General features: G+C 36.0%; 1 protein-coding gene across 3 annotated transcripts in view; it reads right to left on the reverse strand.

The window, feature by feature from the left end:
• GPR89A (G protein-coupled receptor 89A) overlaps positions 1–27362 on the reverse strand; it is a 46346-nt gene that overhangs the window by 8418 nt on the left and 10566 nt on the right. For all 3 annotated transcript variants that reach the window (XM_028488909.2, XM_007130783.2, XM_024119600.3), the window contains exons 4-10: positions 22086–22192; positions 21049–21150; positions 14265–14385; positions 13538–13618; positions 6409–6518; positions 4397–4485; positions 3368–3460 (exon numbers count right to left, since the gene is read on the reverse strand). In XM_028488909.2, coding sequence (XP_028344710.1) covers positions 3368–3460; positions 4397–4485; positions 6409–6518; positions 13538–13618; positions 14265–14385; positions 21049–21150; positions 22086–22192 — 703 coding nt within the window. The remainder of the gene's footprint in view (positions 1–3367; positions 3461–4396; positions 4486–6408; positions 6519–13537; positions 13619–14264; positions 14386–21048; positions 21151–22085; positions 22193–27362) is intronic.

Consider the following 27362-nt stretch of genomic DNA (forward strand, 5'->3'; position numbering starts at 1 on the left):
AAAACCACTGAATTGTACACTAAATGGGTGAATTGTATTGCATGTGAATTATATCTCAATAAAGCTGTTACATAAAAAGAGAATGAGAGAGGTGACATCATTACAGATTTTATAAATATTAAAAGGATAATAAGAGAATACTATGAACAATCTTATGCCAATAAATTTGACAACTTCAATAAAAATGGATAAATTCTTTGTAAGACACAAGTACAAAAGTTCACTCAAGAAGAAATAGATAACCCTGAATAAACTTTATAAATATTAAAGAAATATATTTGTAGTTAAAAAACTCTCTGCAAAGAAAACTCTAGACCTGGAGTTTTTGGCTGATGAATTTGGCTGATGAAATCCACCAAACATTTAAGAAAGAAATAATAACAATTCCACACAAACTCTTCTGCTAATTAGAAGAGAAAGAAATACTTCTCAACTTATTCTCTAAGGTTAGACACCCAAACCAAACAAAGACATTAACAAGAAAATTACATTCTGGTATTCCTCATAAACATAGATGCACAAATTCTTAACAAAATTTTAGTAAATTAAATCTAACAAAATATAGAAAGGATAATACATCATGGCCAAGTAAAGTTTACTGCAGGAATGCAAGGTCAGTTTAATATTCAAAAATTAATGTAATTCACTATATTAGCAGACTAAAAAAGAAAAACCATATGATCATCTCAATAGATGCAGAAAAGCATCTGACAAAATCAAACATGCTTTCATGATTAAAAACACTCAAGAAACTATGAATAAAAGAAAATTCCTCAGCCTGATAAAGGGCACCTAGGAAAAACTGACAGCTAACATCATACTTAATGGTGTAAGACTGGATGCTTTCCCCCTGAGATCAGTAACAAGATCAGGATGACTGCTCTATTTAACTCTGTAACTGGAGGCTTTGCTCAGTGCAGTAAGGCTGGAGGAGGAGGGGAAGAAGAAAGGTAGGATGGAACTGTTTATGTAGAAAAATCCTACGAAATTTATAAAAAGCTTCTAGAAATAATAAGGGAGTTTATCAAGGTTGCAGAATATAAGATCAATATAAAAGAATCAATTGTATATCTATATACTAGTAACACTTGGAAATTAAAATTATAAAAACATTTTCATTTATAATAGCATCAAAAAATTAAATACTTAAGAGATAAGTCTGATGAAAGTTTTGTACACTAAAAACTATAAAACACTGTTGAGAGAAACTAAAGAAGATCTAAATAAATGAAGAGTTGTACCATGCTCATGAATTGGAAAACTCATTGATCAAGACAGTGTGGTATGGGCAGAAGTAAATATATAAGATACATATAAATCTCAACAGAAAAAAAGAGAGCACAGAAACAGACCCACACACATATAGTCAATTAGTTTTTGACAAAATTGCAAAATCACCTCAATGGAGAAAGGATACTCTTTTCAACAAATGGTGCTAGAACAATTGGCTATCTATATGAAAAAAATGAACTTGGATTCATACACCAATATCATATTAGAAAATTAACTCAAGATGGATCATAGACCTAAATGTAAAACCTAAAACTATAAAATTTCTAGAAGAAAACATGAAAAAAATATTTGTGACAAATCTTTAGACAAAGATTTCTTAGATACAACACCAAAAGCATAATCCATAGTAGGAAAAAAAAGATAAATTGGACTTCATCAAAATGAAGAATTTCTGGTTTTTGAAAGATACTGCTAAAAGAATGAAAAGCCAAGCCACTGACTGGGAGAAAATATCTGAAAATCACATATTTGATAAAAGGCTTCCAGACTATATTGAAAAACTCTCAAACCCAATAAAAAGAAAACAACCTAATTAAAAAATTGGCAAAAAAATTTGAATAGATACATTGCCAGAGAGGATATACAGGTGGCAAAAAGGCACATAAAAAGTTGTTCAACATCATTAGACATTAGGAAAATGCAAATTAAAATGATTCAATACCACCTCATACCTATTAAAACATCTAAGATTAAAAAGACTGACTACACAATGTTGGTGAGGATGTGGAATAACTGAAACTCTCAAACACGGCAGGTGGGAATATAAAATGGTGCAACCTCTTTGGAAAAGTTTGGCTGTTTCTTCAAAAGTCAAACATACATCTGCCATATAATCCAGCCATTCTACACTTAAATGCTTTCTCCCAAGAGAAAAGAGAGCATATGTCCAAATACAGACTTGTACACAAATGTTCACAGCAGCTTTATGGTAATATCCCCAAATTGAAAACAAACAAATATCGATCAGCAGGCGAACAGATAAACAAATCGTGGCACATCCATACAATAGAACACTACTCAGCAATAAAAAGGAATAGAGAGGCATTACAAAGGGGCCTGAGGAAACTTTTGGAAGTGATGGATGGATATGTTCTCTATCTTGATTGTGGTGATGGCTGTTGCACAGGCATATATATATATATATATATATATATAAACTTACCAAATTGTATACTTTAAATATGTACAGTTTGTTGAATGTCAATTACGTCTCAATAAAGCTGTTAAAAATGTTATGCTCTCCTAAAGGCTGCATCTCAGAAAAAGCCTTTAGTAGCTTAGTTAACTGAATACACTATCTTCATTTATCCTCTCCCACTGAATGAATCAAGATTTTAAGATGTCATCTGAATGGGTATTAACATCAATTTATTATAACATTAGATCTGTTAAATCCAGAATCCTCCATTCACCTACACTGATGAAAATTAACTAACAAGCTGACAAAGCTTCTCTTTGTGCAAGCACAGCCCCAGTGGGAAAGTCACCAAACTAGAACGTCAAATCAGCCTTTTCTATAATCACACTGAAATCCATTAATACCTGCAGATGAGTCACAAGTAAAGACAAATAATGCAGTACGTAAAATGCACATAAAGAATAGAGCGTTAAGGGAGAGCCACAAAAGAATAAGAGCTGTAAGCACAGAAGATGAATTTATCTGTAGAAATATGTTTTAGAATTTACTTTTTTGGGTATATACAGATTATTAAAAAGGACAGGTGGTTTCTATTCTGAGCTGAAGGTAGGAATTGCATTATATACAGTCACGTACTCATGCGTAATATGGAAAGCAGGGTGTAAAACAAGAAACTTCAATATTCACTCTTCATATATTTCATAATCTAAGAACTTATTCATGATTTCTGACAGAAGAAAAATGTAACCTCCCTCTTCTAGGTGACCCAAAAAGGAGAGGGTGAAAAAATGAGGCTCAGAGATGTGAAAGATCACATTTTCTATTGACTCAACTGGATTTGGAATTTAGTTCAATGCCTCAACCGAACTCAATTTTCTCTCTGCCATTACCAGGGAAAATCACCTAAATCCTGACAATTAAAAATAATATACTTACCATGAAAATTTTCCAAACACAGTAAATAGAGAAAAAGTAACCCAGAAAATTAAAATATTTCCCCTTGAAAGTTTTGGAGTATTCTATTCTCTCCTGAGGGAAAACAAACACAAAACATGGTTAGACTCAGCAAAATTACATTTATATTCCACAAAATTCCTGCTTCTATGAATCACTGTTCAGGCTAAGAATTAAAACCACACATGATAATAATAATAATATTAAAATAACAGTAAGAGTAGTAGTGGGAAAAATTTATTGAATGATTACTTTAAGCCAGAAATTAAGATAAACACCTTACATGCATTATCTACTTTAATCTTCATAACAACTCTTATGAGATATGTTCTCTTTAATTTTACAGATGAGAAAACAGAGGCTTAGAGAGGTTAAATAACTTGCTTAAGGTTGCAGAGCTAGTGAGTAAGGGAAGTTAGGCTCAGGTCTATCTGTCTTCAAAGCCTATGTTTACCTCTATCCTACATGGCTATTCCTGTGAAGTAATCCTCAAAAAGGATTAAAATAGTTTGAACAAGCTTAACTAATAGATTTTGCATATTTAAATTACATTGCATTTTAGGTGTACAAAGGAAAGTTACTTCTTGTAGTTAGGTCCCTTCTTGATCCGGATCCTTTAAAATAGGGTTAGACCACGGCAGATTGGTGTCCTACTGCTCTTACACTATTACTAGCTTGCAAGAGAATAAAAAACAGAGGGGCTACCATAGGAGCTACCCTCTTGATCCTGGATCATCAGTAGGAAGTGGTGTGTGCCACCTTCCTAGATGATTAAAAGCCTCTTCTGAATATCCCACTAATTTCTGTTTTTGAGAGTGTTCCATTAGGGGTTTTGCTACTGGTAGGAGCAATGTCACAAAGAGTGCAGCCATCAGTGCTTCATGGCTGATATTGAAGCTATGAGGTGCCTCTTACATGGCTCGGCCATAGAGGATGCTAAAAAGCTATTTAGTCTTGTTCTCTCTTCAATCATATTAGTAAAAACCACACTTCAGTTTCCTTGCTCTGTACCTTGGTAGCATATAGATCAGCCGTTTCCAGAAAAAGCTGCCTGCTTAGTTCTTCCAAAGCATCCACTTCCTGTTGAATAAGAGTAAGATCTGGCACAAAATGGGCATCAAGGTTTAAATCACATAGAAGTTTCAAGGAATAGCAATAAAGAAAGCATATGCTTTTGGTTTCTTCTACAGTGGGTCCTAGGAACTGCCCATATTTTCAATTTCCTGTTTATAGCCAGCAGTGCTACTTTAGAACAATTTTTCCAACCTCAGACACAGGTGTATAAAAGCTTTTCCATCAAGAGCATCACCACCAAACACCTACTACTCAGTTTCTCACTAGCTCAAGTAGCTCAGAAGATGGTTCTGTTTATTTTTGCTTTATCTAGTTAGATTAAGTCAAATGTAATCTTTGGAATCTCAAAAGGTTACATAGTAAGAAAAACACCTATAATATAGCAAAGTTTTCTCCTGAAATATCTGAAAAAATACAATGTTAGGGAAGGGAACTAATGTTTACTGAGTTCTAATACAGGCTGGGATTTATAGACATTACCTTCTTTAGTTCTTTACAGATATTATCTTCTATTATTTACAACAATCCCATGAGATAGGTGTTATTATCCATTTTGCAGATAAGGAAAGTAAAGCTCAGAGAGTCAAACAACTTGCTCAAAGCCACACAGCTAATAGGCATGGAAGCAAAGTCAGATCTGCCTTACTCCAAAGCCTGCTCTTTCCATTACGCTATGCCACTTTCGAAGAACTCAGTGAGGTTGTGTGATTATCCTCTCCATTTAGGAAAGGACCTCAGAGATCTTAAATAATCCCGATACTTTTTTGACTTGACTTAGTGTTGCTAAGATAGCTTAAACCTAAACTTTGGCCTTTATGAATTTTTAAGTAATAAAAATAGTGAAGACAGCCCCTTCTAAAACAGAAGCATTGGCTTTAATACAAATCCTGCCTCCACTCTGTGAGTTTTCCACTATTACCCAAATCAACAAATGCCCTTCAGCTCCTTCCTCAGTAGTGGCTGCTGTTGGCATGGTCCAGGCCACTGAATAACGCAGTTTAATGAGTTACACATTTGGCTGTTCCATGATTAGGCAGTAAGCTCCTTGAGGAGAGAGGCTATCCTCTGCTCATCATTTTACCCCTTAGCACTCTGTCTGGAAATAGGAGACGAGAAATGAATTTAAAGACATCTTTTTTTTCTCTCTCCTGTGGTCATCCTACTTTTTTTTTTCTTTTTCTAATTCTTACCTGCATTTCACACCAGAAAGATATAACATAATTTATAGCAAGAATAGGTTACATTCTTTTCCTCCAATTGAGGCACAGGGGAATCTGTTCTTCCTCAGGCCAGAGAATGAAGCAGGAATATGCTATTTCACCTCTAGTCCCCCACCCCAAATTCTGGCTTAATAACCTGGTAGCCACAAAGAGATTTGGTTACTCAGTTTGGGAATCAGTTTAACACTGCAACCAGCTGGGCCAAGACAAGTCCATTATCCCAATCTCCTTGATTCTTTAAACCAAAAAGTCACTGGAGATACAGAGCTGCTTAAAATTTGTTTGTTTCTAAAACTGACTGCTTTAGAAATGGGCGCTTACAATCTCATATACAAACCATCCATTTGGGGGAGGCATTGTTTTGTGGTGGTTTTTCAGAGGTGGGAAATACAATAGTGTAGTGGAAAGAACTGAGGAGACCACAGTTCTGGTCTTATCTTTGCCACAAGCCACTGTGTGACAACTTCTCTGGGTCTATTTTCTCATCTGTAAAATGGAAAGACTGACATGTTAGGACCCCTTCAGTTCAAAGACAATGGTTTTATTATTTTATGATCTTCTATGGCTGTTGGAAAGATGACTGTACACATTGTATTTCCTAAGCCCAGCCCTGGCCAGCTGAACTCTGTTGCAGTCAGGTATCTTAGAAGAGACTATCCCAATACTATTTTTTCTTCTGCCCTTGGTCCAGAGTTGAGAAAAAGAATCAAGCAGAGGGATAAAGGATACTTTCACTTCCTGGTGCTGAAGTGGTAACACTCTTTATCATTCCCCAGAATCCTGATGGTTTGTTATGCACCTCCCCCTTCTGGAACATAGTCCTCCGTGTCATTGCCATCCTGAAATAAAATATAAAACCTCAGCAAGGAAGCATGGACCCTTGCAGTCCATTCTCATCCACTTTCCAGTCTCATAACTGCTCCTTTCATTTGCTGAGCTGTTCAGGGAAGGATTCAAATTCTGGAGTCCCACTTTTTCACTGCTTACAACTGAGGGAAAAGCATACACTCCCAGAAGGAATGTGGAATAGATGAAGGAGCACAGAATTGGAGTAGGCAATAAATTTGAGGACTGGCTCTACAACTTGGAAACTGTGAGACCTTAGAGTTTTCATTTCCTCATCTCTGGATGATTGTGAAGATCAATGAAATAATGTATTTAATTATTTTTTAATTTTAAAAGCAGACAAAAGAAAAACAAACAAACAAACAAAAACCACAGAAAATCACATAAACCTGGCCTCTTCTAAAACACCATTCTCCCTTTAATGACAGTCTCCCCCTACTACCGAATAAATCAATGGAAAACTTGTCCTTCCTCTTGTCCTGTCAGTCTGTGGAAGGACCTACCACCTCAGTGGTGGCTGCTGGCAAGTTCCAGCCCACCACATAGAATAGGGTCCTTGTGAGGAAAAATAGATCATTTGTGCATAAATGGCTACTTGAAGAGTACAATAGGCCAAGGCCTACAGGCTTAAAATAAACCAGAATGAGTCTAATAAAAAGAGTTGTAGAACTAAAGAAAAATTTAACTCAAGGTTAACCTCAAAAGGATGACAAGAGATAGAAGTGGTAAGGATAAAGCAGCAGCACTGGTATTCATGGTTAGGACCAATACAAATGGAACCAATGGTACCAAATACCAAATGGTATTTTTGTGGGCTAAATTCTTTAAGCCATTGGCTAAAATGATATTAACAATAAAGAGTATTAAGTGTGTTAGCCACACTGACTTAACTGTTTCCTCCTTAAAATGACCTTTACTGGGATACTGAGTAAATGGAATGTAGCTCCCAAGTTGTATTAGCTCCTTCTGCCTTTTCCTTTAATTACGCATGTTCACTGTAACTCAGCATTATCGGAAGATGTAGAACAGCCAAGAAGAGGCTCAGACCTAGGGAGATTTTGACTTGGCGAGACTCATAAGTCTTAGTTTTCCTATTTCATAGTTGGGAAAGCTGGAGCAAAAGGGAAGAGGTTCTATCCCACTCATTTACATCAACCTACCATGCTGGATTAAAGGAAGGCAGAGGAGACAGGGCGCACAGAAGTGCATTTCTGTGGTCCTTAGTTTCAATGTCTATAATACAATAAACATAATGACTGGCTGTGGAGTGGAACCTCTTGAACATGTAAAGATGACAGACACTGCATTGTGGTACCACAACAGGCAAAGAGGTAATCACTAGGAGAAGTATGTACTTGGTGGTAGTTTGCACATAAAGAAGCTGAAAAATGTCTACTATGGTTTAAATACGCCATTCGCCAGTTTTCTGGTATCCATCGCTTCTGGTTGGAAGTCAGCAATTACTTTTTTAATTAAACATTTTCTTTTGAGATAACTGTAAATCCACATGGGGTTATAAAAAAAATACAGAGATACCATGTACCCTTTCCCCACCTTTCCCCAATGGAAATCTTGTAGGTACAATATCACAACGAGGATACTGACACTTATAGAGTCGAAATACAGAACATTTCCATTACTACAAGGATCCCTCATGTTGCCCTTGTATAGCCCACTTTCCTCCTCCCACCCCCAGCCCTTCTTTAACCCCTGGCAGCCACGAATCTGTTTCCACTTCCATTTTGTCATTAAAAAAATGTTATATAAATAGAATCATACAGTATGTACCCTTTGTGGATTGGCTTTTTTACTCAGCATAATTTTCTGGAGATTAATCCAGGTTGTTGCATCTATCAGTAGTTCATAACTTCTTATTACTCAGCAGTATTCTGTGGTATGGATAAACCACACTTTAACCATTTATCCATTAAAGGATATCTGGATTATTTCCATTTCTGGCTACTATGAATAAAACTGCTATAAACATTAAGGCACAAATTTTTGTGTGAAGATAAGTCTTCATTCCTCTGGAAAAAGTACCCAGGAATGCAATTGCTATGTTGTGTAATAGTTGCATGTTTAGTTTTTTTAAGAAACTGCTAAACTGTGTTCCAGAGTTACTATACTATTCCACATTCTAACCAGCAATGTATGAGTGATCCAGTTTCTCTGCATCCTTACTAGCATTTGTTGTTGCCACTAATTTTTATTTTAGTCATTCTAAGAGGTATGTAGTAATAGCTCATAGTTTTAATTGCATTTCTCTAATGGCTAATGATGTTAAAAACCTTTTCATGTGTTTAATTGCCATTTATACATGTACAGTGAATGTCTGTGCAGGTCTTTTGCCCAACTTCTAACTGGACTGTTTGATTTTTTTTTTTTTTTCTCTAAGTTCTGAAAGTTAGTTCTTTCTCAGATATGTGGTTTGCAAATACTTTCTCCCAGTCTGTAACTTCTCTTTTCATCCTCTTCGCAGGGTCTTTCACAGAGTGAAATTTTTTCATTTTGATGAAGTCCAATTTATCAATTTTTCCTTTTATAAACTGTGCTTTTGATGTCAAGTCTAAGAACTCTTGTGTAGCCCTAGATTTCAAATATTTCTCCTATTTTTCTACCAAGTTTTATAGTTTTACATTTTGAATTAATTTTTGTATAAGGTGTGAGACTTAGACTGCGATTCATTTTTTAAAAATCTATGGATGTCCAATTGTTCAAGCACCATTTGTTGAAAAGGCTATCTTTCCTCCATTGAATTGATTTTGCAAATTTGTAAAAAATTAGTTGGGTATTTTTCTGTTGATCTGAGTCCTCTATTCTGCTCCATTGGTCTATGTGTCTATACCTCTGCCAATATAATCCTTGATTATAGCTGTATAATAAGTTTTGAAATCAGAGAGACTGATACTGTTCATTTTACTTTTTCAAAATTGTTTTAGCTATTTTGAAAAAGTGTCTAGTACTTTTGTGTCTCCATATAAACTTTAGAATAATTCTGTGTGTACCTACAAAAAAATCTTGCTGGGATTTTGAAATGACTTAAACGTGTACATCAATGTGGGGAGAATTAACATCTTTACTATGTTGAGTCTTCCAGTTTATTAAACATGGTATGTTTCTCTATTTAGACCTTTGATTTCTTTTATCAGCACTTCATAGTTTTCAGCATATAAGTCCTGTACATGTTGTGTTAGATTTATACCTAAGTATTTCATTTTTTTTGAGTGACTGTAATTTGTACTGTATTTTTAATTTCTAGTAATATAAAAATATAATTAATTTTTGTATGTTTACTTTGTATCCTACAATCTGGTTCAGCAACCATTACTTTTTTTGTTGTTTCCCTATATTTATCATTTTTCTCTTGATGGTTTCAAGATTTTTTTCTTTGTCTTTTAGCAATTTGACTATATAAACCTAGGTGTAGTTTTGTGGTTCCCCTACTTAAGACTCTTAGATCTGTAAATTAATGTTTTCCACCAAATTTGGAAGGCTTTTGGCCATTATTTTTTCAAGTACTTTTTTGGCCCCTTTCTCCTTCTTCTAGGACTCCAACTACAAGTATTTAGACTGCTTGATATTGCTTCATCCTGAGATTTTGTTCATTTTTCTTCCATCTTTGATTTCTCTATTCTTCAGACTGAATAATTTCTATTGATCTGCCTTCAAGTTCACTGATTCTTTCTTCTGCCATCTCAACTCTGCTAAGCCTACATAGTAAAATTTTCATTTCAGTTACTGTAGTTTTCAGGTTTGAATTTTCTTTTGTTTCTTTTTTAAAATATAGTTTCTATTTTATTATCTATTATGTTTTATTATCTATTATGTTTTAGTGGCTTTGGAATCTGTTTTTTATTTTTCTGAGGACTGCTCTTATTTTGTTCTAGTAAGCAGTTAATTTACCTGGACTCGAAATGTGAAACTGTCATATTTATTGTGTGCAGTAACTAACGTTTCTGCTCAGTTTTTCAACTCTTAGCGGCTCTTTCTTTAGCTTGACTCTCTGGTGGTTTCCTCTGAGCCTGAGCAGGTTAGTGGTCAACAAAGAATTTGGGCAGATTTTATAATCAGATTTTAGGCCTTCCTTACCCTCTCTGTGGTCCCTTTGTTTCTAGGGATCCCTCCTAAATTTTTAATTGCTTTGCCAGTCCTGAGTTCTACCTTCTGACACCTCAAGCCAGTAAGAATTTCACTTTCTGTCATCCAACTTGTCTAACTTACATACTTGTCACTTTCTGTCATCCAACAATGTCTAACTTACATACTATTCAGACAATGCACTCAGTCAAAGACACAACAAACTTGCAAATCTCATTAAGAGGCAATGCTGTCTTTCAAGGGTAGACCCCTTTCTAGTTTCTGCCTACTTCTCAGCTCTCTGGTATTTCCTCTACACATGCATACGTTAGTGATGAGGCAGGGATTTGGGCAGAGTTTATATGTAGATTGTAGATCTCAGTCCTTCTGCATCTCTCTTGCTTCCAAAATTTTCCCTTTAAATTTTCCAGCTACTCTGCTGATTTGAACTCTATCAATCTGTATACTTGAGTGGGCAGTGGTTGAAGAGCACCCCGAGGCAAGAAAACCACAAACATGCAGTTACCTGACACTCTTCAAATTTCTACCTGTCTCTATTCATTTTCCATTGCCTTTGAATATTTGTTTTTAACAAGTTTTCCTGTTTCTAATTCAAGGGTAGAGATAAGGTTTTTCCTCATAGTAATAGCTTGCATTAACTTTTACATACTCTACGTACTCTAGGTTTTTTGTTTTTGTATGTCATAAGCTGTGTGAAAAAGTATAAATTCAGAATTTGTGGGTTGAAAGGGATCCTAGAGACCCTTTAGTTAACCCCACCATTTTACAAATGAGAAAACTGAGACAGTTTAGTATTTGCTCAAGATGACTTAATAAGTTTCTTGTAAAGTGATTGTCTAGTTCAAGTTCTTTTCCTTATACCATAGTGTGTAGTTGCATAACTGTATTTTCTATCTTCTACAAAACTACAATTTCAAAACTAGTATTGTTTGTGAAAAGAGACTATACTTCAGTTATATCATAGATCTCCAAAACAAAAGCTTTAAAATCTAAGTCAACAGAAAAATAAAACAAAATAACAGGTCACTTAATTCTCTCAAACTGAAAAAAGCTGAAAAGCTTTGATCACTAACTCAGCATATTTATACTATCTGAACTAGGTTTTTGATGAATACTTTCCAAATACTATAAACCTTATCCTCTATTCAGTGTTCCAAGTGAGAAGACAGTATGCCTCTTTCCTGCCCCCATTTTCAACCATCAACTTTTCTGTACATAACAGATGCTATTTTTCGTGGATGTCATCTCACTAGGGCCCTCTGCTGTTAAATTGAAAGATGGTTTTCTGGTCACTATTATTCTGCAACTATGAGTGTTTCTGAAAACATTTTTTCAATATTTTGGTAAATACCAAGGACACTGTATGAACCTCAAAGGTCGCAGTGTTGTCATGTTAGCTGTCTATCTGCCCTGTTAGCTCCACTGGGTAAAGAACTGTGATAATTAGGTCAAGTTGGGAGGCTGATTCTTCTGAGAGCCACTCAAATTAGTAAGACCTACTGCAGGACCACAAACCATCCCAGATCCTGACTTAACGAGGTCTATAGGGGTACATGTATAGATCAGAGCCAATTCCTCAGCATGACTAGTGATGAAATGGCTTAAAAGTGCACATCCACAATGACATGGGTCATGACTTTATATTCATCTCTCTATATGAATAAAATAAATATAGTACAAGGGAGAACGATCATGGGAATCAAAATAGTATGTTCCTATACAAGTATCTTTTAATATTGAACAATGTTGCTCTTGTTATATTCTAAAAACCTACATTCATATTCATTCATGTAAAATAAACTGTAGAGCATGAATGTGAACAAAACATATATAAGTAAACACATGTGTATCTACTTCCACTCCCTTAGTAAAGATGTATACAAATGGAGATAAATAATAAATAATTAGTTGGTGAATTTTGACCTCTTTATCATTCTAATGTCTATTGTTCTCTCTTATATTAAGTCTTCTTTGACTTGATTATGTATCTTACTACAGTAAAGTGTTGAAAGAAGAAACATGAAATGGAAAAACACTCATGCCATTTAAAACTTCTGACATCATTTTTATATGAGTACTAATAACTCTAATAAAAACAGTAGACCAATAACTTCTTGAAGGTAGGAACTGATTACCTTGTTCATCATTCTATCTCTATGTAGTATTCAGCATTTAGTACAGTGCCTAGCATAAAGTAGGCTTTCTATATAATTATTAAGTGAATGACTATATGAATGAATAAAGGCAAAGTATTAAAACCAAATGATTGTCCTGCCGAGATTATGAATAAGTTAGATAGTTTTCCTTGGCTATGTATAGTTCGCTGTTCTAAGAACTCTACATGTTAGTCAACTCATTATAATTATTTCCATTTTACAGATAAGGAAACCAAGACATAAAGAAATAAAGCAACTAGCTCAAAGTCACACTGTGAGTTGTAGGCCAAAGATTCAGATTCAGATAGTCTGAATCTAGAGCCTGTGCTTTTACCCACTGTGATACAGATTTCTAGAAATGTCACCTCGAAAACATACATTTTAAAAGTAGTTTTTAAATAATAAAAACAACAACAATAGCTGGAAGATTTGAAGGATTTTTTAAAGTAGTTGGAGAAAGGGAAGTTGAAATAAGGCATGAAAAAGTTTGTAAAAATGCAGCACAATAGACTTTTAAAACATCCAGTGTAGAATACCTTCAAATATAAAAGTTATTCTAAAATTTATCTCAAGAGAATTTATCTAAAGTTAGGAACTAAGGTTGAATTTGAAAATTTTCTTTACATAAGATTAGACACTACGTCTTTGATGGTTCCCTAACTTAAAAATGAAATGAGATGAAATTCCCTGTTAGCACCAATTCATGTCAAATTTCCTTGTTGAGAAATTCTAACAGCATTAATGTGCTGATATCTTACCTTTTCTTTTTGCTTATGATCATATCCATGGTTTGGAGTAGTCGCCGTTCCAGGGCTACAATATCTGTGTCAGTCACATTCCTATAATAAGCACAAGCTGTTAGCAAAGTTTTGGGTTCCATCCCTGGGCATAATACAAGGCAGCTGGAGAAACACATAAACCTCAATTGTTACCCTATAATTCAAGGAACTGTATTTTTTCTGAGGAATATTAAAATAACTATAATAAGCAAAAATGTTTTTGTTGTCATTTTTTAATAGCTAATTCTTCTGGGGCCTCAGGGAAGTGGAAGGTAACTAGCTCTCTTATAGACTTGCTTAACTTTGATCCAGTGACATTTAGGATATACGTGTATGAACAGTTTTAACCTGGCATTGTCATCTACTGTTCTACTTTTGGGAGGAACTGATTTGCTGAAGTTGAGACTAGCTCACATTGCTGTCCACTAAAAATGTGTCTTTAAAAAGTGGGGGTGAAAAGGGGGTGGAGAAGGTCAGATTGAAATTGCCATTTTAAAAATAAATAAACATAGGACAAATAACAAGGGCAAGCAATATAAGTGATAAGACTTATTTGAAAGATTCCTAGGTCAATGCCCATAAGGACAGAGAAGAGTAAAAAGGCAGTGTCATAGATCTAATATTTAAGTATTAATGATGGTGGCACGATGTGACATACGTATTCAATAAGTAATGGGAAAAAAGAAAAGAGAAAAACTCTTGTTACCTGAGAAAGTAGGACAGGTAAGTGTATGGGCAGTTGACAGCACCAAATCCAGAAAGAAGAGCCATGAGAGTCACCCCAATCACACCTACCCGGCTGATGAGTTGTTCTATGGACAAGATCCCTAAAAATATCAAAGCACATTAATGCCAGGTGATACAGGTAAAACGGCTTTCATCTGCACAGCAAAAGGAAACATCACTGAAAACAGCAACCATTACGTTTAGCTAAGTTACATAAGCTAAATTTTAATTATTAATATGTAGATTTTTCTCTAATAAATATGTCTATTGATTTTCTTCTTATCCCAAATGCTTCCAGAATCATCTCTATTCTTGGGTAATGGAAATAATAAAATAATAATAATAACAACAATTATAAATAACACTTATTGCCTATTTATTCAAGGTAGTGTGAACTCTAACAAAGTAAGGTAGTACTTTTAGTAAAAGGTTTGGCAAAAAAATTAGGAAAGCAAATCTGCTGGAAAAGTATAAATAGCAGATACCACTTCTTACTATAGTTAACTTCAATCTATACATTTTCCTCTAATGTCATAAGCTCTTTACCTACCTTTGTCTTATTCATTTTTGCCATCAATACGCACATAATGCATCTAATAAATGGGCTGACTTTATAGAATGAGTAATTCAAATGTAAGTACGTGAGTTTTAGATACTCAGTTGTATTCTAATTATCAATTATTTCCTATTATTTGAGAAGGCTGAAAATCAACTTTGTAGTTAAAATAAATGCTATTGTTGATGTATTGGGGATACATGAGAGAAAGCAATGCTAAGAATAACTCAGGAAGTTTGAAGTCACAGGAAAAAACTAGTTTAAGTTTGTTTTCACTTCCTATTTCTAGGCTAGAATCACTTCAGCCAACCACTCCTAAGGCCTAATGCCAGAGCTGCCGTTCAGGAATTCTACTAGCTTTGAAGCTGAACTTCCAATATTTGAGTCCTCTTGTGCCTGTATTTCCACTATACCATTTTAGAGGTCATTATGACTGCTGGTCTCTAGTCTTTTGCCTCCTCCGAACTTCCATTTCCTTCTTTGCTGAACTTGGACTCCAAGCTTGTTTGCTTTAACTTCTCTCTCCAGGACTTTCAGTCCTCTACTCTTCTCCTGAAGCCCTGATCCTGCAAACTCCCAACTCTGGATCAGTCTAACACTCTGCCTTCCCTGTGCCCATGACTGAGCTGTCCCAAACTGCTAGAATGCATACTGACATTGATGCCATTACAGGTGTATGGTCTCCAGTCTTGACAGAAATCACACACTACTAAGGAATCCTTTTCTCACCCTTGGTCAGCCATTTCTCCCCCTACCCCTCAGCAGATACTCTTTAACTCATTTTTCCAATCTGTTCTTTTTAGCTAATGTGCTTATTATATAAGAAAGAAGTCATTAGACATAAACTACCTTCATTCTACTATAAATATTTACATCTGTAATCATCCTTCCAGCTTGCCCCCCTCAGAACAAGATGGTGTCTGAAGCTAAGATCTAATTTCTAATTAGAAATTAGATCTAAGATCTAATTAAAATTAAAATTTTAATTAAATTTTAATTAAATTTAATTAATCTAATTAAAATTAGAATTAGATCTAAGATCTAATTCTCTACCTGCTCTTTTGATCTAATTTCCCTTCCACCTCCTCTAAAATCTTGCTCCATTTCCTGTCCTCTATCTCTCGTATCTTCAATCTTTCCTCCTTTGCTGCTTCTTTCCTTTCAGTTTCAAGTCTCTTTCCTAAGAAAAAGTCTGTCCTTGGCCTTGAGTTTACATTTAGTTACCAATCTTCTCTATCTACCCCTTAATAGCCAAGCTTCTTTCACCTCCATTTATTCTTCAATTGGCTGCAATTCTTTTAACCCATTCTTCTTCACCCAATGAAAGTACTTTCATTAATAATTGTAATGGCAATAGAATAGGTAACACTCACCAAGCACCTGTTATATAACAGGTACTGTTTTAAGTATTCTACTTACAATTAATTTAATCCTCATAACAACCCTAGGTGGATATTATTGAATATCACATTTTACAGATGAGGAAATGGAGGCACAGGGAGGTCAAGTAACTTAGTTAAGGCCACACAGCTAACAAGGGGCAGAGTCAGGATTAAAACCCAAACAGTCTAGCTCTAGAGCTTGGACTCTTAGCCATTATTATAATATGGTCACAAATTTTCTTCTGGTTGCAAAATTCAACAACATTTTCCAATCCTTGTTTTATTTAATCATTTATGACATTGAATCATTCCTATTTAAAATTATTTTCCTTTCTTGGCTTTCATACTACAATTTCCCTTGGTTTTCCCGTTTCCTTCTCTACTTGCTTTTTCTTGGTCTTTTTTTTTTTTGCTCTGCATGGGCCAGAATTCCTTCTTTCATTTCTGTCTATACATTTTCCTTGGGTGATCTTGCCTGTTTCCCCAGTCTCACCTAATGGCATTTAGCTGATGTCTAACTTTTCAGATTCCTGAAATTATCTCCAAGAGGACAGATAAATCCATATCTTTTTCCTAAGTTCCTGACTTGTGTATCCAATTACCTACTGAATATCACTTAGATGCACACAGGCAACTCAAATTCAACATATACCAAACTAAAATTATCTTCCTTCTTCTGTATTACTTATCTCAGCAAATGACATCATCAGCTATCTAGTCACCCAAATAAAAAAATCTATACCACTAGTCTCCATTCTATCTCTTACTCACTCTTGAATACACCAGTCTTTTTTACCTCAGGGCTTTACATGATGTTTTCTGTGCCTTCCTGCTGGGTCTACCTTTGATCTTGTCCTTTAAATCTCAGCTTGAATACCACCTCCTCAGAAAGGTTGATGCTAAGGGCTTGCATTAAATTTGATATTCTTATCTGCATTATTCTATATCATAGCAACCTGTTTGCTCCATGATGACACTAATCACAATTGGCAACTATGTGTTTATATATTTACCAATTTACTGTTTAGTCCCTCCTTCTAGACTGTAAGTTTCATGAGGGCAGAAACCAAGTTTATTTTGTTCATGGTTGTATCTCTATCACTTAATATAAACTAAGTGCTCAATAAATATTTGCAGAATGTTAAATGAATGAATAAATCCTCATCCAAATTCTGTTGATGCTACTTTCCACATATCTCTTGAATTTGCATCCTCTTTACAGGAAGGAATCATGTCTTATTGATCTTTGCTTTTCTTACTGCCTGGCACATGGAAGGTGTTCAACAAATGTTTGTAGACTGTGGGTACATTATTATCACCCAGTAACATAAAAAAAATCCAAGGGATTAATACAGGTTGTTAAATATAAAAAACTGAAAAAAAAGTCCCCTCTCCTTTTATTCTCTTAATAAAGGTGATGTCCCTTTATTAAGTATCTTTTTCTGGTTTAAGTACCTTTAGATACTATCTACTTAATCTCAGCATCTCTATGAAGTAAAGGTTAATCATTATAATTCTTGTTTTCCAGCTCATAAATGGAAAGTCAGATGGATAAGTGACTTGCAGAAGACCATTTCACTGTTGCTATTTACTCACAGAGATTCCTTCTAGCTTCATATGATTTCTTATTCTCTCTTACTCGTTTCCACTATGGGAACGAGTAAGAGAGAATAAGAAAAAGAGAAAAGAATAAGACCCACTAGGTCTTCCAACCTTCCCAGGTTCAGGCACTGCACAAGGAATACTTTCACAGACATTTTTTCATATAGGTAAGGATTGGGTCTTATAGGTTTTTTGTGGTCTCCATAGCAACAAACCATACTGGTTGTTGGGAGAGTCCTGGGAAAGCTCTAAAAAGGCGCCTGGCTGCTTCTCAGCCACTGTCTAAACTTTTCTTCCTACTTATTTCTCTTACTGGGTCAAATTAATTAGATGCTTGAACATTCAGAAATAAAACCAAAATGCTTATTTACCAGAGCACAAAAGAAAGACTAACACTGAAACTATCTTCTTAGCTCTTCTTCTCGGTGTATTCTTCAGGACATTCCCACAGAATTTTAAAAAGGGATGGATGAAGGTACTATTGATGTGAAGGTCTTCATCTCCCCTTGGGCATGGTCTGGCTGCACTGGTCACGTGAGCCGACTGCTCACAAGAAGAAAGCTGGAAAAAGGTGTCAGAGTCACATCTTTGGACTGCATGTGAGCTTGCGCTATTGTTGTAAGCAGCCCTGGGGTCCTTTTACAACTACTGTCCCTCATTTCCAGTATCACAAACAAATCTGTCTCTCTGGGGGTTTATTTGAAATAGCTTAAGAGTTATATTATCAGGGCCTCTCTACCCCAAATCTTTCCATACAATGACATGGGCATGCTGACCATATTAGCAAATCCTAAATTCCTACCCAGAGTGTTACATTCTTGAGCTCATCTACCACCTTGGAGAACCAAAAATTTTTTTTCATTCACTAAGTCAATAAATATGTATTAAACACTTATTATGTGCTAGGTTCCATGCTAGGCACTAAGGATACAAAGATAAATAAGACGTAGTTTCTGAGCTCAGGGAGCTCACAGGTTAATGAGGAAGTTGGATAAGGAAACAAGTAATCATAAGTTTAAAGGTGATAAGTACACTGAGGCAGGAGCAATTAATATCTCCTAATGATGGCCAGGAAAGTCTTCTTAGAGGAAATGACAAGAGTTGAATACTGAAAGAATAAATAGGTATTTTCCAGGTAGACAAGATGTGAAGCATTGTCCAGGCTGATAGAACAGCTCTAGGAACTTCAAGTAATTTGGTAGGACTGGAGGACAGATAGAGAAAGAGAACAGTCGTCAGGACTTGGAAAGTCTTGTATGACATGATAAGAGTTTGAATGTTTTTGGTATGCTGGTGCTTCTTAACTTCGGGGGACTTATTTAATGTTATGTGAAATTTCAAAATAGCTATTTTTGTTTTTAAAATATACAGTTATTTATGATGCTGCACATGCTTTTAAAAACTGCACGTTTCCTCTAACACTCCTGCAGGAGAGTCTTATGACCTCTCTCCCCCAAATCCCTGCTCTAGGTAATGAGTAGACACTGAAGGACGCATGGGAGGTACGGCAGATTCAAGACACTGGTTCATTAAACATTCATTCCAATGCCTTTCTAGCATGTCTTCCTGTACTATAGAATCTGGAAAGCCAAAAGCTCTTTCCCAGATTTCCTTGAAGCTAAGGTTCTGAATACCTAGGTTGCATCATATTCACTTGCCCATGTAAGACCTCAAATACAGAAGTGAATAATGTGGGAGTGGTGACAACACTTGGGAGCTGGAGCAGCTGAAGCAGTTTCTAATGTCTGGTCCCTGATCATATGTCCTGAGTGGCAGGACATATGGTTTCATGGTTTTTAACTCCCTAATACACTGTAATAAATCACTTTCTGCTTTAAACTAGTTAGAGTAGAATCTGTTTTCTGCTATAAGAACCTTGATAGATACAGCAGGATAATGAAATGATGTGTATTTTTTTAAAAAAAAGCTCCACTATATGAAAGTTCCAGTATATTTATTACAGGTAGGCTCTAATCTACTTTTTTTATCTTTATAGGAAATTTAATTGGTTTTTTGTTTTGTTTTGTTTTTTGTTTTATTTTTGGCTGCATTGGGTCTTTGTTGCTGCATGCGGGCTTTCTCTAGTTGTGGTGAGTGGGGGATACTCTTCATTGTGGTGCGCGGGCTTCTCGTTGCAGTGGCTTCTCTTGTTGTGGAGCACGGGCTCTAGGCACGGGGGCTACGTAGTTGCAGCTCGCAGGCTCTAGAGCGCAGGCTCAGTAGTTGTGGCCCATGGGCTTAGTTGCTCCGCAGCATGTGGGATCTTCCCGGACCAGAGATCGAATCTGTGTCCCCTGCATTGGCAGGCGGATTCTTAACCACTGCGTCACCAAGGAAGTCCTATTTTATATATATATTTTTGGAGTAGTATTTATTTCTGGAGAAGTTCTAGAAGAACTTGTTAGGTGAGGGATTTTTGTTCATTGTTTTTAGCACAGAAATTAGGGCTATGTCCATGACCTGTTCTTGTATGTAAGATGAATTTTTTTTTTTTTTTTTTTTTTTATTGTGGTACGCGGGCCTCTCACTGCTGTGGCCTCTCCCGTTGCAGAGCACAGGCTCCGGACACACAGGCTCAGCAGCCATGGCTCACGGGCCCAGCCGCTCCGCGGCATGTGGGATCTTCCCGGACCGGGGCACGAACCCGTGTTCCCTGCATCGGCAGGCGGATTCTCAACCACTGGGCCACCAGGGAAGCCCAAGATGAACTTTTTTGTGTGAGGACAGACACTGACTCCTAAAAAGCTTTTCATCTACTACTTGTGGTTTATGTCATTGCTCTTTGCCAAAATACATACATTCCCTAAACAGGATCTTTATTATCACTTAAGCAGGGGCCATTTCTTCTGGGTCACAGACCCCTTTGGGAATCTCATAAAAGCTTATGGATCCCTCACTTCCAAATACACATACAAATACATCCCCATAATTCTGCATAAAATATTAGGAGGTTAAAGTTAAGGATACCTTTCTCAACCCATTACTCCCTTAAAGTTCATTCACTAACCTAAAGTCAAAACTCCTGCTCTAAAATGACAGAAATCTGTTCCCAAACCAGCATTTGATACCTCCTAGGACAAAAGAAAAATTCAGTTCAAAACCAGACTTTTTTAGAGAAATAACTTGCTATGTTTCCCATAGTCAATAGTTTTAAAAAAATGATTTTTTTCATATTAGAAAATTATAAACAACACTTTCCCTCTCCCCACCACATAAACACTCACCATGTTTTGGGCTGAGAATGGGAAATGGATCTCCTAGTTTCCAGAAGAAATACATAAAGGTCAACCATAAGAGACAGGAAAAAAGCAGTCGCTGTTTATGCACTAAGAAAGAGGAGACAAGGTGAAATAGATATATGTTAAAGAGCTTTCTCTACATAAGTTTATGGGATCATGCTAATTAATATTTGGCTGGCTTGCTCACTTGGCAAACGAATGATGGAACAATATAAGTTTTAGAAATTGTTTTCTAAACCTCTTACCATCATAAGAGAAATTTGGCTGAAATTAAGATGTGGGTTGAGTTAGGGGAGACATTTTTTTTTTTTTTTTAAGAATGCAAGAATTCTTGGGTTTCCCTGGTGGCGCAGTGGTTAAGAATCTGCCTGCCAATGCAGGAGACAAGGGCTTTAGCCCTGGTCCAGGAAGATCCCACATGCTGCGGAGCAACTAAGCCTGTGCATCACAACTACTGAGCCTGTGCTCTAGAGCCCGTGAGCCACAACTACTGAGCCCTTGCACCGCAACTACTGAAGACTGCACGCCTTAGAGTCCGTGCTCTGCAACAAGAGAAGCCACCGCAATGAGAAGCCCCTGCACCGCAACAAACAGTAGCCCTCTCTCCCCGCAACTAGAGAAAGCCTGAGTGCAGCAACGAAGACCCAATGCAGCCAAAAATAAATAAATAAATAAATTTTTAAAAAAGAATGCAAGAAGTCTTTTAAAATGACATTTAAAGGGGGGAAAAGGTCATTTTCTGATAAAGTACTTATAACAATTCCCGGTACAAATCAGAAAGTACAAATAGTACCCTGCATTGGAAAAATGAAAGGAAAGATATTATAGTAGAAACAAAGCTGTGGCAGGACAAATAACCTAATCATTCATTATTTATTTTGTACCAATCTTTTAAAGATGCTGTGTATGAGGTGCCCTCAAACAACAGTAGCTACTGAAAGTAATATAGAAATGAAGCTCTCTACAGCCTCAATCCGTAAGAATACTCATCTTATGTGCTGACACGAGGGTAAAATACTCACATAGTCGGATGTTGCTCACAATAAAATAGCCAATGTAAAAAGGCACCATGAAAACCAGGATCAACAGAATTACACACAGGTTCATTTTCCAGTGAAAATAACGGGAGCTGAAACAAATGTCAAAGAATATCACTAGGAGGGGAAGAGGGCAGCTACTTTCACTCTCTTTAGTCTTCCAAAGGCTTTCTTGCTCTTTGAACTCAATACTGAATATATCCCATCTAATTAGTCAACTAGGTTGTTACTATCTGCTCATTTATAGAGATTAAAAAATACAAAGTTCTGAAAGGTATATATGGCCATCTTAACCTCCTAAGAATTTTACTTATTAAATTGAGAATGTTAATGCTCTAGTTATATTCATAGACAATGTATAATAACATTTATCAATATATATTATTGGTAGAATGACTTGTTTCACTTACCACTGGGAGTCCTATTTCAATATGAGTTAAAAGAAAATAAATGTTAATAATAATATGTGTTATAAAGACACATAAATACTTCTTCTGTACCCTCAGTATAAACATCTGATTTGCATGACCACTTTTACTACTGCTTATAAAATATATTTTACTTATTGACTAAAATATTTTTAGGGCTTTTTCTTTTTATAACAATTTATTGAGACATAATTCACACGTTTAAAGTGTACAATATAATGGTTTTTAGTATATTCACATCATTGTGCAACCATCACTACAATCAATTTTAGAACATTTTTCTCACTCCATGATGAAACCCAGTACCCATTAGCAATCATTCCCCTTTCCTTTCAACCTCCCCAGCCCTAGGAAACCACCAATATACTCTCTGTCTCTATGGACTTACATATTCTGGACATTTCATGTACGTGGACTCATGTGATATGTGATCTTCTGTGACTGACTTCTTTAACCTAGCATAATGTTTTCAAGGTTCAACAATGTGTAGCATCTATCGATACTTCATTCCTTTTTATGGCTGAATAATATTCATACCATTGTATGAATATACCACATTTTGTTTATCCATTCATTAGTTGGTGAACATTCGGGTTGTTCTACTTTTTAGCTATTATAAATAGCAATGCTATAAATATTCATACAGGAGTTTTTTGTGTGGACATGTTTTAATTTCTCTTTAGGTATCTACCAGGGAGTGGAATTGTTGGGTCATATAATAACTCTATATTTAATTTTTTGAAGACTGCCATTATTTTGCAAAGTGGCTGTATCATTTACCTTTTACCCATAGCAAATGAGGGTTCCAATTTCTCCACAGCCTTGTCAACACTTGTTATTGTCTTTTTGATTATAGCCATCCTAGTGGGTACCAAGTGGTGTCACATTGTGGTTTTGATTTGCATTTCCCTGATGGCTAAAGATGTTGAGCATCTTTTCATGTGCTTATTGTCCATTTGCATATCTTATTTGGAGAAATGCCTATTCAGATCCTTTGTCCATTTTTAAATTGTGATATTTGTCTTTTTATTATTGAGTTGTAAGAGTTCTTTATATATTCTAGATAGAAGTCCCATAGCAGATTCATGATTTACAAAAACTTTCTCCGGGCTTCCCTGGTGGCGCAGTGGTTGAGAGTCCGCCTGCCGATGCAGGAGTCACGGGTTCGTGCCCCGGTCCGGGAAGATCCCACATGCCGCGGAGCGGCTGGGTCCGTGAGCCATGGCCGCTGAGCCTGCGCGTCCGGAGCCTGTGCTCCGCAACGGGAGAGGCCACAACAGTGAGAGGCCCGCGTACCGCAAAAAAAAAAACTTTCTCCAATTTGTGGGATATCTGTTCACTTTCTCAATGGTGTCAAGTTTATTGATTTTAAACTTACTTAAAACTAGGCCTTGTTTCAAAAATGGTTAAGTGGTTAAGTGGTTTATGAGTACATATAAAATACAGGATGATGAAATAAACTATAAGGAAGTAAGAAAGGAAGGAAAAACAGTGGCAAAATATAGGTAGACTATCAGGCCAGGCCTGATGGTTATTATGAAAATGCTCACCATAAAGTTCTAGAAACTTGCTACAGGTGGGTCATAAATTTAGCTTCATGTTTTCTAATAGTCAATGTAAAATAGAAAAATTGATCAGTTAGATAAATTCATAGTATATGTAAGAAAAACAAATTACATAAAGTAAGCATAATTATTACTGATTTATTATTACTGAATTATTACCACGATCATATTGAAATTTCTCCAAAGATTTCATAAAGAAGAAAATATGAGGGCAATTAACAATGTTCTTAACAACATCCTTTCAAGAGAAACACTGATATGAGTTTCAGAGGGCTAATTCTTACTGCTTACTCCTTAGTGTAGATGGCAGGAATCATAAAACAAAGAGCTATTCAGTAAAGGCTACCCTACAGAGAGCCAATACCATTTGGTTTAGATAAACTGACAGCTTTTGCTCATCTGGATTACCCACTTTTGAGCATCTAGAGAAACAAACAATATGCACATCCTGCAGGCAATCATACTTAGTATTTCAGGTAAGTTTCTGAAAGATATTGGGAGGCAGTGGGTTTGAAATGACAAGTGTAATCCATATTGCCAGTTAAAAGCAAACCATATATTTTAACTGTCATTTGAGCTGAGGGTAAAGTGACATTCTCTTGAGAAAATTAAGGATACCAACAAGATTACATATTTCAATAGGAGGCTATACCACTTCTGTTTAGAGAGGAGCCAAAAGAATACTCTTGGTCAGGTACAAAATTTTCCTTTGAAAAGTATTCTGAATAGTCAATGCACAGGTAATAATATATGATCACGGTCCATAATTCTGTTACATAGTAGGACCAAATGTTAGTATGAAAAAATAGGTATAACTGAAGACATGTCTCAGCCTACCCAATCCCCCAAAAAGCACCTAAAGAAGAACCAGATTTTAGCAATGCTACGTCCATACTCTTTAAGATAAGCTATTTGAGGAATATAAATCCAAGTAACTGAGTGAGGTGTCTTACTATATGGGATTGTTAATTATAAATGAGTCAAAAGTTGGGGGACATCAGCTACCAAAAACAATAATTTTGGTTTTAGACTATTTGAGTCATAGTCCTTTCTACACTACTTAGATCACTACTTATGGCCAGCCAGGCACCTTTTATATAAATGAAGATTTACTGGAACACAGTCACACCCATTTGATTACATATTGCCTATGGCTGCTTTGGTTCTACAACAGCAGGGCTGAGTCGTTGCAATAGAAATGGTGTGGCCCACAAAGCCTAAAATATTTACTATCTGGCTCTTTACAGGAAAGGTTGCTGACCTCTGCTTAGATATCAGTAAAACTTCCAGGTTGTGATAATAAATTTTTTTTCTAGTTTTATTGAGAAATAACTGACATAGACCACTGTATAAGCTTAAGGTGTCTAGAATGATGGTTTGACTTACATATGCTGTGAAATGATTACAAAAGGTTTAGTTAACATCATTCTCTCATATAGATACAAAAAAAAATCTCCTTGTGATGAGAACTTAGGATTTACTCTCTTAAATTGCCTATATATTACACAGCAGTGTTCTAGAACTTATTTATCTTATAACTGGAAATTTGTACCTTTTGACCACCTTCCTCCAATTCCCCCTCCTCAAACCCCCCGCCTCTCACAACTACCAATCTGATCTCTTTTTCTATGAGTTTGGTGTTCTTATTTTTGTTTTTAGGTTCCACATATAAGTGAAATCATACAGTATTTGTCTTTCTCTGTCTGACTTATTTCACTTAGCATAATGCCTTCAAGGTCCACCCATGTTGTCACAAATGGTAGGATTTCTTCATTTTTTATGATTGAATAATATTCCATTGTATATATATTCCACACTTTATCCATTCATCCTTTGATGGACACTTAGATTATTTTCATATCTTGGCTATTGTAAATAATGTTGTTATGAACATGGGGTGCAGATACTCTTTCGAGTCAGTGTTTTCATTTCCTTTGGATATATTTCCAGAAGTGGAATTGCTGGATCATATGGTAGTTCTATTTTCAATTTTTGAGGAGCCTCCACACTGTTTTCCATGGCGGCTATATCAATTTACAATCCCAGCAGCAGTGCACAAGGGTTCCTTTTTCTCCATATCCACACCACTATTTGTTATCTTTTGTCGTTTTTTTTTTTTTTTTTTGAAAAATTTATTTATTTATTTATTTTGGTTGTGTTGGGTCTTTGCTGCTGCATGTGGGCTTTCTCTAGTTGCAGTGAGAGGGGGCTACTCTTCATTGCAGTGCATGGACTTCTCACTGCAGTGGCTTCTCTTGTTGTGGAGCACGGGCTCTAGGCACACAGGCTTCAGTAGTTGTGGCATGCAGGCTCAGTAGTTGTGGCTCACAGGCTCTAGAGCGCTGGCTCAGTAGTTGTGGTGCATTGGCTTAGTTGCTCCATGGCATGTGGGATCTTCCCGGACCAGGGCTCAAACCCGTGTCCCCTGCATTGGCAGGCGGATTCTTAACCACTGTACCACCAGGGGAAGCCCTCTTTTGTCTTTTTGATGTAGCCACTCTAACGGATCTGAGGTGTGGTTTTATTGTTTTCATTGCGGTTTTAATTTGCATCTCCCTAATGACTGGTAATGTTGAGCATTTTTTCACGTACCTGTTGGCCTGTAAATCTTCTTTGGAAAAATGTCTATTCAGGTCCTTTGCCCATTTTAAAATTGGATTATTTGTTTTTTTTGCTATTGAGTTATATGAGTCCTTTATATGCTTTGGATATTAACCCCATATCAGACACATGGTTTGCAAATGTTTTTTCCCATTCCAAAGGTTGTCTTTTCACCTTGTTGATGGTTCCTTTTGCTGTGCAGAAGCTTTTTAGTTTGATATGGTCCCACCTGTTTGTTTTTGATGTTGTTTGTGCTTTAGGTGTGATTTCCAAAAAAATCGTTACCAAGACCCATGTCAAGGAGTTTTTTTTACTATATTTTCTTCTAGGAGTTCCATGGTTTCAGGTCTCACTTTTAAGTCTTTAATCCATTTCGAGTTAATTTTTGTGACTAATGTAAGATAGGGGTCAAGTTTCATTCTATTACATGTGAATATCCAATTTTCCCACCATCATTTATTGAAGAGACTATCTTTTCTCCATTGAGTATTCTTGCCTCCCTTGTCAAATAGTTGACTGTATATGCTTTGGTTTATTTCTGGGCTCTTAAATAAAATTTAATAACTAGCATGTCTTGACGGTCATAGGATCTGTATCTAGCTCATCCAAGAAAGGTTTGGATTATTAAAGAACAAGTTTAAAAGCAGCCGAGTCAGAACATATTCCTG

The sequence above is a fragment of the Physeter macrocephalus genome, chromosome 4, assembly GCF_002837175.3.
Source record: "Physeter macrocephalus isolate SW-GA chromosome 4, ASM283717v5, whole genome shotgun sequence".
Classification (NCBI taxonomy): Eukaryota; Metazoa; Chordata; class Mammalia; order Artiodactyla; family Physeteridae; genus Physeter; species Physeter macrocephalus.